Here is a 14,996-nt window from a genome sequence, read left to right on the forward strand (position 1 = left end):
GGGCTGGGGCTCCAGATGTGTGCTGCATGAAGGAAAATTGGCACAGGGCTGGCCAGAAAGCTGCTGGGAGATGCTGCACTTGCCCTGCTGCTGTTGGGACATATGGGAGCCCCATGTTCCCAGCAGCAGGGTGTCTGAGACCTTACACATTCGTGGCACGTAATAAAACAGCATCCTCTCCTCCTCGCTTCCCTGCTTGGAGCCAAAGCCCCAGACCCCCCCCCCCTCCCCAAGCAGCGGTACGTTTGACAGACAGCCCTCCTGCAGCCTGCATAGAGCCGTCCCCTCCCTCCCCATTCAGCGTGCAGCCAGCCCCAACTCCAGGCAGCGCCTTCTGCTGAGCTGTGCCCCCTCTTGCCCCTTGCATCCATCCACACCGGCAGCCCTCTCTGCCTGTCTGCTCTGCTCCCCCTTCTCCCTCCCTACCTCCGTCTGTGGAGCGAAAGAACAAGTGTCGGATCGGGGAGTGCATAGCAACAGGATTCTGGGATGAAGAAGATTCGGCAGCAGCAGCTCCGCAAGGTGAGAGCCGATGTGGGAGCATGGGGACATTGCATGCCATCGCTCTGTGGGGTGCACGGCTGGGGGCACAGATGGCAAATTGGGTGGGGGGCATTTGGAGATGGGTGGGGGTCGCTTTGTAGGGTGGAGGGATGTGTCCCCAGCCTCTGCCCCCCAGGAAGGTGTTGCTGGCAGTGATTTGTGCCGGGGGTGCCCGGTCCCGCAGTGCTACTCATGGGGATGCTGCCCCCTGATGTAGGGGACTTGGGAGCTTCGGGTTCCCCCATGGGATCAGGACAAAGCTGGGCTGCTGTTTTCCTGCCCAAGGCTGGGGCTGAAGGGACCCAAGTGGTCCTGGACCCTGAGATCCACTTGTGCCATTTGGAGGCCGGCAGAGCTAGGAATCCTGCTGGAAGCCCTTTGAGACCCAGCTCTCAGAGTTCCCCATCCCAGGCTCACCCTTCCAGTCTTCCATCTGCACCAGGGACAGAGCCCTTTCCAGTGCCTTTCTCACACGGGGCTGGGCGCTGCAGGGAGGCTGAGTGGCAATCCCAGTTCCTATGATGCTGTTCCTGTATGTGGGCACTGCCCTTCACCTTTTTGCTCTGCCTGCTAACCACAGGGTGAGGATGGTTCCAGCCCATGCCCAGCCTCCAGCCACAGGAATGAAAACCCTAAGAGTTTTGTCCATGACAGGAAATTCCTGGGATGCTGGGACATGATGTAAAAACCCAGTGCTGTCCTGGCACAAGGCAGCAGTTCTCTGGCAGCCCTATGCCTTGCTCCATGCTGCTGGAAGGCAGCTCTGTCCTCTCCCATTTCCTATAGATCTCTTTTTCAGATCAGTCAGCGACTGCAAGATCCATTCAAAGTTCTCCTTGTCCCTCCAAAAGCCTTTCTGAGACACGCAAAGGAATTTCTCTACTGCTCGCAGTCCTGTTTAACATTTAGACAGGAATTCATTTAGTCCCACAGCAATCAGCCCAAATGGAAAGCAGATGCCTCCGGAGTTATTTCCCCATCTCCGGTGCTGCTCGGGGCCCTTCACTATCCCAACCACTCAGAGCCCCGGGTGGAAGGCAGGAGGGGGTGTCCCCTTCAGGTGGCAAGATACCATGCCTGACCCTGGGCTGGGGCTGGAACCACTCACACAGCCCCACAGCCCCAGCAGTCCCTCCTCACCTGCATCCGTTTCCTATCTGCAAGCCGGGAGTTTCAAGCCTTTCTATCAGACATACGGAAATTCCTCCTTAATAGAGATTTGTTTCGGCTCTAAGGATTTTTGCTTTTGCCTGGTAGTATTCCTGTAAGAGCTGAGTGGATTAGTATTTTTTCCTATATGGAATTGCTTATGTGCCTTAGGGATTATTTGGTGCAAAGGTGGGAGCCTGGCACTGGGATGTCCCCATGCCAACAGGTGCTGCGGTGCAGAGCCTCCTTATGTCATGCCACAGCCTGACCCAGCACGGCCAGGGTGGGTTTTTTTTTCTGCAAGAGATTAACAAGCAATTCGAACTGATCCGGAGTGACTCACATGGCACAGACGTGCTGTGCTCACGGCACAGAAATCTGCCTTCGGGTGGCATTTCCTCAGTCAGACGCTGTGGTTCACAACACAAAATGCTCAACAAAACAACGCCACGATGCCAGAAGTATGAACTGAGGTAAAAGATGATGAAAAAAAAAATGGTGTGTGATGCAAAATGGTGCTGAGCTCAAGGATGGTGATGCCAGGGGAACGGATGGTCCCTGTCTGTCTGTAACCGGCCTGAAAGATGGCAGCTCTGCATGTAAAGCACTGGAGCAGAGCTGTGTGTCAGCCTCCACTGGGAGAGAAAAGCCCTGTTATGACAGAGGCTGAAAGAGGCCATTAGTCCTAAAAAAAAGGGGGCTGAAAGTGAGCCTCAGCGTGAGATTTCCACCTGAATCGGTGAGGTGTGCAGCTCTCTGTTGTCTGGGACAAAGGTGGTGTGGAATCCTTAAATACTGCATTTTGCAATTGGTTTTCATTCAGATGATCAGCCCAGGCTTTGTGTGGTGGGTGAGGATCTGTGTGATCCAGGTGATGCAGTCCCTTCTGTGCCTCACCTGCCCCTGTGCTCCCACTGCCCCACCTGGCAGAGACCTCGGGGAGCACAGCTGGTGTCTCAGTGGGGATGCTGCAGCGCAGTCTGTCCATCATCTGCATGGGCTGCCAGGTGGCAGCGGTGTTTTGCAGTGATGGTATTATATTTAGGTCATAGTTTTAGGTTGCAGCCTGAAGCTTTACCTCCAACCCGTGCCCTGTGGCTATGGCATGCAAAAGGGATGGGCTTTTAGGGCTGGCTGCTGCAGACAGGGTTGGGTTTTGATGCTAGCTTTTTGCTCAGGTGAGCATCTCAGGTTGGCTCTGGGAAGAGCTGCAAGCACATCCCACACCAGGTGGATTCACTTGGTGCCAGTGGGCAGGAGCAGGGTAAGAGCACGCAGCCATTGCAGAATGGCTCCTGGTCTCCATGGGAACTGGCAGCAGGATCAGCCCAGTCTGGACAAAGAGGAGGAGAAAAAAGATGAGGAGGAAGGCAGTGTGCCACCTCATACAGCACGCTCTATATCCTAATGGGAAGGAAGACCCACAGCTTATCCCTTCCAAATCCACATCTCACAGGCTGGTTCTCTATGGTCTATGAACTCAGACACAGAGATAGTTGTTTTTCCCTCTTAAGACTCCAGAAGAAGAGGGGGGGGGCTCCAAGCTGGGAGCCACCCTGCCCTGGTCCTGGTGCCCAGTCAGCAGGGACATCGCTGTCCTCTTGCCCCACTAAAGCTGAACCCAATGCCCCCCACATGGAGAGGGCTCTTCCCATGCCATCCTCATGCCCATGTTTTGGAGATGAGAAAACCTTATTGTGGCCCCTTGAGATGATTTCCTGATTAAACTGCCTTTTCCAGGGGTCTCTGGACACATGGAATGGATTTATTCCCCTTCCAAAGGATGTCAGCTTGGTTTAAAGCCATAGGCTTGGTGGTCCACAGAGAACTGCCAGAAAGGGGACAAACATCATCACTGTGACTTAGTGGTTATGAATTTACACCTCTCAGAGATCCCTCCCTCCCTCCTTCCCCTGCTCTACCCCTTCCTTCCATCCCTGGCCACCCTTTCCTATTCCTGCACCCTCTCTCACTCAGCCGGTGACACCAGAGCTCCTGGTGAGCCCCAGCAGCCAGGACGGAGACCTGGGCTCCCAGTGCCCAGAAGACAGAGGGAACTGGACGGGACGTCTGGATTTCCTCCTCTCCTGCATTGGGTACTGCGTGGGCCTGGGAAACGTCTGGAGGTTCCCCTACAGGGCTTACACCAATGGAGGAGGTACTTATGCATTCTTCCAGCCACGTACCCTTATCACTGAGTTGGGCAGGTCCCTGAATAGACACCTCTTCCTCATGTCGGGGCTGAGGAGCAGCGATAGCTGGAGAAGATCTTGGTGTCTGTGAAAGATTTGAGGAGAAAACATTCTGAGCGTGTGGGCAAAGCAAAGCAAGGTGCGAATCACAGCCCTTCCTCTGCACCAGGGGCACGGTGCCCTCCGGGATCTGGGGTGGGCGACAGTGTGGGGAGCTGCTGCTGCCCCTTTCTGCAGAGTTAATATTCTGGACCCTTCCTGGGAAGGCAGTGGGAGGTTGTGGTAAGGATGTTTTCCTTTTCCTAGGTGGGCTTTAGTAGTTTGCTCTGCATTAATTTCAGAGTTGTTTTCCTTTTTGCTTCCTGTAGGAGCTTTCTTGGTTCCTTACTTTATCATGCTGGCCATCTGTGGGATCCCCATCTTCTTCATGGAGCTGTCACTCGGGCAGTTCTCCAGCCTGGGGCCTCTTGCTGTCTGGAAGATCAGCCCTCTCTTTAAAGGTGCGTGAGTGAAAGCCAGAGACCCTGCAGTGCTTCTATGAGAGCTGATGGATGAGGCCATGGACCAGCAGCCTCATCCCACGATCCTCAAAGCTTAAATGCTGGGGGGAAATGGAGCTGGCTGGGCTGCTGGGTGAGCCATTTGGGTAGCTGCAAGATATGTATGTGTTCTACCCATCCTCAGAGTCTCTGCATGTCCTGATCAGCTCTAGAAATTATATGAAAGTATATGAAAAACTGAGTCAGTGTACAAAACACAGCACTGAAGCTAAGCAATGGCTGTTAAAAAGGTAAGAACAAAGTGTTCAAGAAAAGGTCAGATGGAACACTCTCAGCATTGAGCTGGAGCAAAATCCTTTGTATAACGGCTAAAAGAAGGTTGTAGTGATGTAGGGGTTGATCTCTCAGGTAACTAGTGATAGGATAAGAGGGAATGGAATGGTCTTGCTTTGCACCAGGGGAGGTTCAGGTTGGATATTAGGAAACGTTTCTTCTCAGATAGAGTGGTGCTGCAGTGGCACAGTTGCCCAGGGAGGTGTTTGAGAGCTGTGGAGGTGTGGCACTGAGGGATGTGGTCAGTGGGCATGGTGGGATGGGCTGGGGTTGGATTTGGGGATCTTGGGCCATTTCAAACCTTAATGATTCTATGGAATAGATTATCAATTCACATGCATACAGAGGTCAATGAAGGGGTTTCCCCAGCAGGTGAACCTCTGCCTTGGAGCCGGTTAACCATGTGACTGCTAAACCCCACTGTCTGACCTTGGTTATGGATGCGCTCTGCTTCGGAGAGATGGCTCACTTCTTCTTTACCCTCTCCTTCCTCCAGGCATTGGCATGGGCACCATCCTCATCGTCTCCCTGGTGGCCATTTACTACAATATGATCATTGCTTACGTTCTCTTCTACCTCTTTGCATCCCTCACAAGCGACTTGCCCTGGCAGCACTGTGGCAACTGGTGGAACACTGACCTGTGCCTGGACCACCGCGTCATCAAGGCGGGGAACACCACCCTCCCCGTCAACATCTCCAACACCGTCAGCCCCAGCGAGGAGTACTGGAGGTGAGGAGGTGTGGGGAACGGCGAGAGCACAGGGAAAGGAGAAGGTGGGAGCTCACATTGTGGATGCAGTGATGAGCTCACTGTCAGCATTGGGTGATATCCCAGTTTAGCCATTGGGATTGTATGTCTGGGCTGTGGGATTGCCTAGTGTTGCTTTGACGGCTTGGAAATACATCCCACAGCTGGACTGGCCGGGACTCACAACCAGCCAGGCTTCTCTCATGGCTCTTCAGTGCACTGTGGAGAAGTCCCACCGACTGCTCACCAGCCATTCTCCTTTCGCCCTAGCCGCTACGTTCTGCACATCCAAGGGAGCTCTGGGATCGGGGATCCTGGCAGGATCCGCTGGAACCTGTGTCTGTGCCTGCTCCTTTCTTGGACCATCGTGTACCTGTGCATCTTAAAGGGAGTCAAATCCTCCGGCAAGGTAAGGGCTGGATGGTTTCTTCAGGGATCTACAGCAGTTCCCTCCTGTGTCTGCATTTCTCCTTGCATAAATATTAGCTAGACACAGGCTATTTGGGAGTGGCTTGCACACCCTAACACCAATGCCACTGGCCATGCTGCATCCTGAGGACCTCAGCACTGCGGAGTGATGCTGGGTGACCCAGTGTCCTATCCCAGGGTGTGCTGTAGGGGATCAGGTGCACTGCCCCAACTCTACATCCAGCTCTGCTCTCCCACAGGTCGTGTACTTCACCGCCACTTTCCCATACCTCATCCTGGTGATGCTGCTCATCCGTGGTGTGACATTGGAGGGGGCCTGGAAGGGAATCCGCTTTTACCTCACACCCCAGTTTGACCACTTGCTGTCTTCCAAGGTGAGCAGGGCTTTTAGCTACTTGTGCAAGGCACAGAAATGAATACTCTGTCCTCTCCAGCACACAGCAGAGGCAGTTCTCCTTCTTGGGAGTCTTTCATGGCCAGCTTCTGGCCCAAAATTCTTCCCCTCCTCCACCAGACCTGAAGCACTTCCATTCAGCAGCTTGTCTCTGCTCCACATTTTACCTGTGCTGTGCTTCCCACTCCTGTGTCTTCTGGGGATTTCCAAACTCTGTCTCCCCTACACTCTGTTTCCCACCAGGTGTGGATCGAAGCAGCCCTGCAGATCTTTTACTCCCTTGGGGTAGGCTTTGGGGGCCTCCTCACCTTTGCCTCGTACAACACCTTTCATCAGAACATCTACAGGTAGGAGCCAGATGCCATCTCCTAAAAATCATAGCTGGGGAGCTACAAAAGCCTCGGTTGCTCCCCAGCACTCACTGCAGGCACAGGCAGAGAGGGGACCCTGGGTGCTGGGCTGATTCCCTCTGCAGGGAAAGCAAGCTTGGGAGAAACCCCACAGCATGACCCATGTCATTAGATACAGGATCCTTGTACCTCTGGAAAGTACCCAATGAGGGAGGCCCTTGGGAGAATTGCATTACAGCGAAACCAGGGCTGGCAGAGCCACCCCAGCATGGGTCTGCTATGCTCAGTGCATTTGCTTTCTCCTCTGTAGGGACACCTTCATAGTCACCCTGGGCAATGCCATCACCAGCATTTTGGCAGGGTTTGCCATCTTCTCTGTTTTGGGATACATGTCCCAGGAGCTCGGGGTCCCTGTCAACCAAGTGGCCAAAGCAGGTGAGGTCAAACAAGGACCTGTTTTCCTGGACCCTCTGCCAGGGCACAGCAAGGAGCGGGGAAGGGGAGGTGTGGGGCAGATCTTTCATTCCCCGTAGCACCTTCATCTGGGATGGGGCTGGTGGGAGACTCCCACCCCACTCAGACACAGGGTTGGAAGGCAGTTGAGAGTGTCAGTGTGAGGGATGGAGCTGGAGGCTTAGTTGGCCAAGAAAGGGAAGGAGAAAGACCGTTTTCTGCCACGCAAATCTTAAGCAACACTAAGTGATACCTAAAGATGGTATGAGCAAGAACCAGGCTTATTCTGAACCTCAGCACCTCCTCCTGCCCATCTAGCAGGGCTGTGGGCAGGTCCCCACTGCAGCGTCATGCTTCTGGGGCTTTCTTTCCTCCACACACTGCTCTGTCACCCCCTTTTCACCCCGCTGTCCTTTGCCTCTCCTAGGTCCTGGCCTGGCTTTTGTGGTGTACCCCCAGGCCATGACAATGCTCCCCCTTTCTCCATTCTGGTCTTTCCTCTTCTTCTTCATGCTATTAACCTTGGGCCTGGATAGCCAGGTAAGGACAGAGCCCACCAGGCCAGCTGCAGTGCCAGGCATCCCAGGAGGATCAAAGGATCCAATTTTCCTTCCCATGCAGTTTGCCTTTATGGAGACCATTGTGACAGCAGTGACAGATGAATTTCCCTACTACCTGCGACCGAAGAAAGCTTTTTTCTCAGCTGTCATCTGCGTTGGCCTCTTCCTAATGGGACTGATCCTCACAACAGAGGTAAGGTGAGGGGATGGATACACTGGGACTGACCAGGGGTTCACCCTAGGAAGACAGAGATATTCATGTCTGCTAAAAAGGTGGGAGATAGAGGACTGGTGGGACTGGGTTCCCTGGGGATGTGAAGTCCCACAGGGAGTAACACAGCATTACTGTCCTTGTACCAACCCCAGAAGTGATGTCTCCTGAGGCTGCCCACACAGGGTGAGGGGTATATGACCCCACAAGTGGGAGGATGTAGGTAGGATTTTATTGGGATGCTGGTCCCAGAGATGCTGGTCACTGTGCTTGGACTCTGCAGGGCGGGATGTACTGGCTGGTCCTGCTAGATGACTACAGCGCTGGCTTTGGTCTCATGGTGGTGGTGATCACTACCTGCCTGGTGGTGACACGTGTCTATGGTAAGAGGGTCTGTTCCGTGGGGACATGGGAAAGAGCGGGTATGACAAAGGGGGTGGGGTAGAGTGACAAAGACTTATATAGAGGGAGCAGGACGGGAGCCAGCAGCCTCGCGGTGGAGCATGAGGCACCTCTTCTTATTTCTCCTTCACTGGATTCACTCCCAGTGATATCTGTGGGGCTGAGCCTGGTCCCTCAGACCAGCTGGGAGGAGAAATTCTTCATTGCTGTTAGAGGAAAATGCAAATCGCTGCTCTTGCTGCTCTGGTCCTGGGAGATGGCAGCTGCTGAATCCTTGTCCCTGTCCCTTCTCTAGGCATGAAGAGGTTCTGCAGAGACATTCACATGATGCTGGGCTTCCAACCAGGGCCCTACTTCAGAACCTGTTGGATGGTCCTGTCCCCAGCTACAATGATGGTAACCACTGGGCTAGATGGTGCTAGCATCCCTGGTGACCTCCCCTTGTCACAAGTTGTTCTACAGAGCTCTCCAGGGACCACTCTGTTTCCTCTGGGGGGTTTTCTTGGGCCTAATTTGAGACCTTTGGGGAGTTTTGGGCTGACTTGGCTTTCCCCTCACCCCACAGGCACTGCTGGTGTACAACATCATCAAGTACCAGCCCTCTGAGTATGGCAGCTACCGCTTCCCTGCCTGGGCTGAGGCCCTGGGCATCCTCATGGGGCTCTGCTCCTGTCTGATGATTCCTGCAGGCATGCTCATGGCTGTGCTGCAAGAGGAAGGGACGCTGTGGGAGGTAGGAGGCCTTGAAGAACCCCAAAAATGTGAACAGTTGATCCTGAGCCCCTGCCCATCCTGTGCTGTCTGGTGATTTGCTGCCTGTGAAATGCATGGAGTGTTGTCCCTTTAATGAGGTGGGTAGAGACATGCGGGATTTCACAGCTGTTTTGTGGGAGAAAAGGCAAAACAAGGAAGCAGTGGTGCAGAAAGGCTTTGCCCAGGGGTAGGCTGTGTAGCTGCTTGCAGCATCCTAGCCTGGGTTTTGTTTTGCTGCTCTCCCCTGGCTGCTATGAGCAGAGCTGCAGCGCTTGCTGCCCTCCCCAGGCTGCAGCCTTTGGAGCATGGTTCTGTGCATGGTGGCATGACCAGGAACCACCTTGATGGATGCTAACCCATTACCGAGGGGGCTCTAATCCCACAGCATGGGGCCATAGCCCTGCACTAACTCCCAGCTCCCCCAAGCCTTCCCCATCATCCCCTACAGACCAACGGATTGCCCCAAAGCACAGAAGGACAGTGAGACAGTGTTGCCCTCCCCAAATGCTGCAGGACAGGCTTTTGGCCCCTTCCCACCCACACTGGGGCTTATCCCACTAAGGATATGAATGATAAAGGGGAGCACAGCAGGTGCCATGCCACAGTGAGCACCCACATCCCTCTACCCATCCCTTCACAGTGCTTCCAGCAAGCCAGCCGTCCCACCATGGACTGGGGCCCATCGCTGGAGGAGAATCGGACTGGTACATATGTGACCAGCCTGGCTGGCAGCCAGTCCCCCAAACCACTGATGGTCCACATGAGGAAATATGGGGGCATCACCAGCTATGAGAACACAGCCATCGAGGTGGATCAGGAGATCGAGGAGGAAGAGGAGGAGTCCATGATGTGAGGGGATCAGCCCCTCCTCTTTACACTTTGACACTTGAAGCTGGCAAAGGGCTGAGGAGGCTTTTGGAATCTGCTGGCCCTCCTGGGCCCCTCACCACCACCCCAGCCCTGCCAGGGCAGAGATGCTGCCTGTCCTGTCACCCCCAAGGTGTTTGTGTTCAGTGTGGCAAGGTGTGCAACAAGTCCATATGTTCATGTGACGATGTCTGTGCAAGCATCTGGGCTGCCCCAAGCATTTGGCCCCAGCCCAGGGATGCTTGGTGCAGAAGGGGGCACTCCTTTGAGTTCGTGCATTCTCTGCTAATATGTGTTTAACTCCAGCAACCTGCAAACACATGTGAGAAAGGGTTTTAGTATACATGCTCTGAGGAAGGTCTGTGTCAGTGCCCTCAGAGGTACCCCAGCAAAACCAGGATGCATCAGCATCCTGCTGAAATCTGACCGAATAAATAAGCAGTCAAAAAGCATAAGAGGAAAATAAAGTGCTTTATGAATAAACTGGCCTGGGACATCCTGAGATTCCGTTCCCTACAGGGGCAGGGCTGAGGCAAGCTGAAGAATGGGAAGAGGCTGGGTTTCTGGTTCCCCATAAATGCAGTACCTCATGCACAGGACTCAACCGGACCCAACACCGAAGCACACAAGTGCGGCTGCCCCAAGGGTACCTCCTGCACAGAGAGAGGAAGAGGAGCTCACATAGCATCCATAAGGGCACATCCAGAAGGGGTTCCAGGCACATGGGACAGGAACAACTGGTGCATTGTCCAGTGCAGTTCTGTTCTGCTAAGGTAAAAACCATAATGAAGTATAAACAGAAAAATGAGGGCTTATGCCTGGATACGCCCATAGCCCTGCTGTACTGGGCTCTCCAGGGCAAACCTGGCACAAGGCTTATTTGGCATAGCCGTGCCATCATGTCACCCATGTGTGCCAGGCTTCAGTATGCTGCACAGCATGTAGGGAGAAACCAGCCAGCCCTCCAGCAGCACCCAGCAGCAGTCTGTGCTGCCCCTCAGTGTCCCTCCTGTAGCACTGTGGCAGATTTAATGATTGCCTTTGCACCTCCGGGTCCATAAGGATATTCTCCAACATGCCCTTCTCCTGCTGCCTTCCTCCTCACATCGGAGGCACTGAACACACCATAACTTGCTTCCCAGCTGGTTCTAACCTTTATTCTTCCTCCTCAGACCCCTTCCCTGGGCCCATGGGGCTGTGGCAGTGCGACCGTGCCGCAAAGCACCTCCGTCCGCTATCCCCTGGGTTAATCATTAGAGGCCAGCCATAAAAGTGTCGCTGATGGAAAGTTCAGGCTGTGGCGGCTGGGGAGCGGGGAGGGCCTGCCATAAACATTTATGGCCCCAATGAATCCTTGCTCTAACCTTGACACTATTTGCTGAGCGGGAGGCCTTGGGAGGTCACGGTGCTGCCCAGCCACCGTGGTGTGTGGGCCAGGGGACCCCGGCTGGCCGGGCCCTGCTGGGAGATGGATGGGATGTGATGGAGCAGGCGGTGGGCTCGGGCACTTCATGGTGTTCCTGCTGGCCACCACGCACTGGAGGCACTTGGGACAGCCACACAGGATGTGGAGATGGAGGCTCCATGGGGTTCTGGCCCCACATTCCCCCTGGAACCCTACAGGCTGCATGGCTGCCCACAGCTCAGGGCTGCGGCATGAAGGACGGGGCAGGGACACGTCACAGGTCCCCCGGGCACAGCACTACATCCATCCCTTCACCTCCGTACGTTCCGCCCTTTGGGGAACACCCTGCTCTGCCACCACGCTGACCTTGTAGCAACACTTTATGGCACGGAGTGACGGAAATACGGCCGAGGGGCAGAGGTCGGCCTCGGGACAGGCCTCTCCCTGCTTCCTTCAGCACAGCCTTCTGCTGACACCTCGTGGGACCGCAGCACCACTGCAGGCCCGGAGCCGTGCCCTACCAGGCCGCCCCACAGCTCAGATCAGCCCTGAGTCCTCCCTGCTGCGTTCCCGTCACCCTGCATTGAGGAAAACCAGGGCTGGGGGTGACGCGAAGCTCCCCATGGTGAGCCCAGGAACCCAGGCCTTGCTTTAGGCCTCGCTGCTTTCCAGGGCAGCGCTGGAGGGGTGCAGACGGTCTGAGTCACTGCAGTGACGGAGAATCATCCGTTTCCATGCTCAGAAGTTGTTAGCTATTTATTGCACTTGAACACCAAGAATAAAACGGACAATCTCCCTCCCGCCCCGTGCCCGGTTCTCCCCGCTGCCCTCCCCACATTTCACATCCGAGTTGAGCAGTGATCGTTCGCAGCCACAGGTTCTGAAAGCAAAAGGAAAAGGAAACGATACCAATTCCTCCCTCCCTGCCCACCCCCACATCCATCCATCGCCCACTGAATCCAACGTGGTTGCATGGCTGGAAGGATTGAGCGAGCATACAAAAGGGTAAAGGCTTCAGCTGCAACCATGCGGGCTTAACAGATACAGGGGACAGGCAGCCGCCCCTCCCCAGGGCCTGCTTTATGTTGCTTGACAAAGCTTGGTATACTCTTAATTAATATATATATTTTTTGCAGTCATCTTAAATAAATATTTCCATAGAGAATTCCTGTATGCATATATATATTTATATATATATATATTATATACGAGAGAGAGATCTCATTTTTCTTTTTCTTAAACCACTGTGAACACATTTTCCCTACTTGTCTGAAAAAAAAAAAAAAAAAAAAAAAAAAAAAGTTACAAAAAACCCTAAAATTGTGCAACAGTTAGGAAAAAAGGGGACAACAACTCAAGGAAGGAAGGAGCCACTCAATTCAGCCATTCAGCCCCCTCCGCACCCTCTCTTCTGTACCTAAGGGCAGGAAGGACTGTCTGCTGAGGGGGCTGGCCTTTGGGGGATGGCACAGAGGCCACCGTCCCTACTTTGATGTACCCACAGCCTGTTCAAAATCTGAGTTTCCCTGTCTGGAACAAAAGGGCTGGGATCTGCACTTTTGGAAATGGGCAATGGCAAAGTCTTAGCAGGAGCGCATCGTTTGCATCAAGAGAGTTCTGTAGACCATGAGAAGTGTCCCATGATGGAAGATGAAGGGTTAGCCCAGCTCCTGGGATGATCAGAGGATTTGGTTATGGGATTTTCTGCTGGCAGATAGCTCTTGGTCCATGGGGCTGCACGGAACGCGTAGCTGCCCTTTGAAACACAGCGCTGCTGTTTGCTGGTGTTTCTCAGATGTCCATGAGCTCCAAGTGCTGCCAGCTCCATCCTGCGTGGCTCCACAGGGTCATAAATTCATGTTAGGCAGAGGGAAAAGAGGCAGGTTTGTGGGATTTGGTGCCTGGCAAATGGAGCATTTATTTGGGAAGAGGAAAGAACTGTCCTGGCTGTGCCTGCTTAGAGGGAGGAGCAGAGTGTTTGCTCCCTCCAGCAAAGAGCAGAGGCTCAGGGGTGGCATCTTCTCCTTCCAGAGTTGATATACCAGCAAGACCTGAGAAATGAAGGTGTTTCATCTGAAACTGGAGCCTAGCAGTCCAGAAAGGAAGAGGAGCAGCTCCCAACTCCACCTGTGGGTCTGGGAGCCTGAGAATGACACAGCAAGTCCTCAGATTCAGTTATCTGCTGTACTCTGAGAGATGGAAGAGATGAGCAATTTGGAGGACTTCTGAGTTTAGATTGACCTAGATGGACAGACAAGTCAGGCTGTACCTGCACTAGGATATTAGGTGATCTCCAGCCTTAAGGATGATGGAGACAGGAAGCCCATGGCAGTAAACTCTGTCCCAAGAAGGTGGCATCATCCATATTGCATACTGGGAACATCTCCTGGACCTTGTCATCACTTGATGACAGAACTGTGGTTGTATTGCTGACACAATACCAGATAGCATGCAATATAGTTGGTACCAACAGCACAAACAATCTCTAGCAAGAACATCTGGTACAGATGTAACTGCAGCATCCCTTGCTCTGCAAGCCAAAAAAAAATAAAAGGCTGTTACAATTGATTATGTTCATTCTTTATAAAGTAACTTTTCCTGCAAGTTCAGGCAAAAATCAAGAAATGCAAAGGAAGACAGACAAGGTTTTTCACCATGGCTACTAAAAGGAAAGGTGTTGGTTTATCAGTGCTTGTTCAGAGATGCTCTGGGGATATGGAAACCTGCTCTGAAGAGCCAGGGTGAGGTGGGGAGAGAAACCAGGCAGAACAGACCTCTAAAGTGCAGGTGCTTAACGCTGCCAACTTAGGCAGGTTGGGAAGTTCGGTCTTCCTTGGTCAGGCTTCAGCTTGACTGGAAGACTAGAAAGAGTTGAAAACAAGACTACTTCCCTTTGAAGAACTGGGCGCATTTTGGGTGTTGCAAAGATATCCCAGTGCCTCGCAAAGAACCTGTCCCTGGAGAGATGATGTTAGGGAAGCCTCAAGGAAGAGAAATCACCTCTGATAAAACAGCTCAAAATCTCTCTGGAAACCAAGAGATTCTCCACAACCAGCAACCGCCTGAAGTGGGCTTCTAGTAAAAGGACAATGCATTTATCTCCCCATCCCATCTGTCAGACCTCCACACTGCCCCCATCCCAGCCCTTTCTCCAGCAGTGTCTGCTGGAGCAGCTTCACCATCATAGCCCAGAGCTGCTGACAGCTCCGAAACTAGGCTGAACCACTCAGGCTCTTCCTATCTGCCAACTTCACACCCATCTGCAGTACAGCTCTGACATCAGGAGGCGTATGAGACCCTTGCCATGGCTGGCTTCAGAGCCAATGCTGGAGAGGAGGGAGAACTATGAAAGAGCTGAGTCCTTCCTTTAAAAGTGGGGGGGGGAAAAAAAAAAATCAAACCCCAAAACAATCAGCACTACGCAACTACAGGAAGAAAAATGGGTCTTTGAAAGCACCCCTATTCTGTCTTAAAAGCTTATTCTCTCCCTGAATAGATGTCCCTGCTTTGAGGGCAATTCTTGCAAGCCAACATAGCTCCACAATCAACCAGCAAAGATCCACCACAGGCATGGGGACATACACTTGCATCCAATGAGGACCATTGAGATTTCTTCCCAAGACAGTCTCTCCTATACAACATAGTTAGCAACAGTCGCAGTCCCTGCACAGTGGGACACAACAAAAACCTCTCACAGCCTCTCGAT

The 14,996-nt window shown here is 53.3% G+C and overlaps 1 protein-coding gene across 3 annotated transcripts; it reads left to right on the top strand.

The window, feature by feature from the left end:
* Positions 1–241: 241 nt before the first annotated feature.
* SLC6A7 (solute carrier family 6 member 7) lies at positions 242–10,373 on the top strand. 3 transcript variants are annotated; one of them, XM_072348115.1, is made up of 14 exons: positions 242–522; positions 3,670–3,850; positions 4,253–4,384; positions 5,214–5,448; positions 5,737–5,875; positions 6,135–6,269; positions 6,533–6,636; positions 6,950–7,074; positions 7,520–7,632; positions 7,714–7,845; positions 8,147–8,246; positions 8,561–8,661; positions 8,831–8,998; positions 9,659–10,373. In XM_072348115.1, exons 1-14 carry the CDS (start codon positions 490–492, stop codon positions 9,869–9,871), a joined length of 1,911 nt encoding a protein of 636 aa, XP_072204216.1. In that variant the 5' UTR covers positions 242–489; the 3' UTR covers positions 9,872–10,373. The 3 variants fall into 3 exon arrangements, with proteins under 3 accessions (XP_072204216.1, XP_072204215.1, XP_072204217.1); XM_072348114.1 differs by having other exon boundaries at positions 296–522; positions 7,520–7,845; positions 9,659–10,372; XM_072348116.1 differs by lacking the exons at positions 242–522; positions 3,670–3,850; positions 4,253–4,384 and adding an exon at positions 4,415–4,674 and having other exon boundaries at positions 5,314–5,448; positions 9,659–10,372.
* The last annotated feature ends 4,623 nt before the right edge of the window (positions 10,374–14,996 follow it).

The sequence above is a fragment of the Excalfactoria chinensis genome, chromosome 13 (assembly GCF_039878825.1).
Source record: "Excalfactoria chinensis isolate bCotChi1 chromosome 13, bCotChi1.hap2, whole genome shotgun sequence".
NCBI lineage: Eukaryota > Metazoa > Chordata > Aves > Galliformes > Phasianidae > Excalfactoria > Excalfactoria chinensis.

Coding starts and splice junctions, on each gene's coding strand:
- SLC6A7 (XM_072348114.1), top strand. CDS start 490: ATGAAGAAGATTCGGCAGCAGCAGCTCCGCAAG. Junction 7,075..7,519: donor CAACCAAGTGGCCAAAGCAG/GTGAGGTCAAAC, acceptor TGCCTCTCCTAG/GTCCTGGCCTGGCTTTTGTG. Junction 8,999..9,658: donor AGGAAGGGACGCTGTGGGAG/GTAGGAGGCCTT, acceptor ATCCCTTCACAG/TGCTTCCAGCAAGCCAGCCG.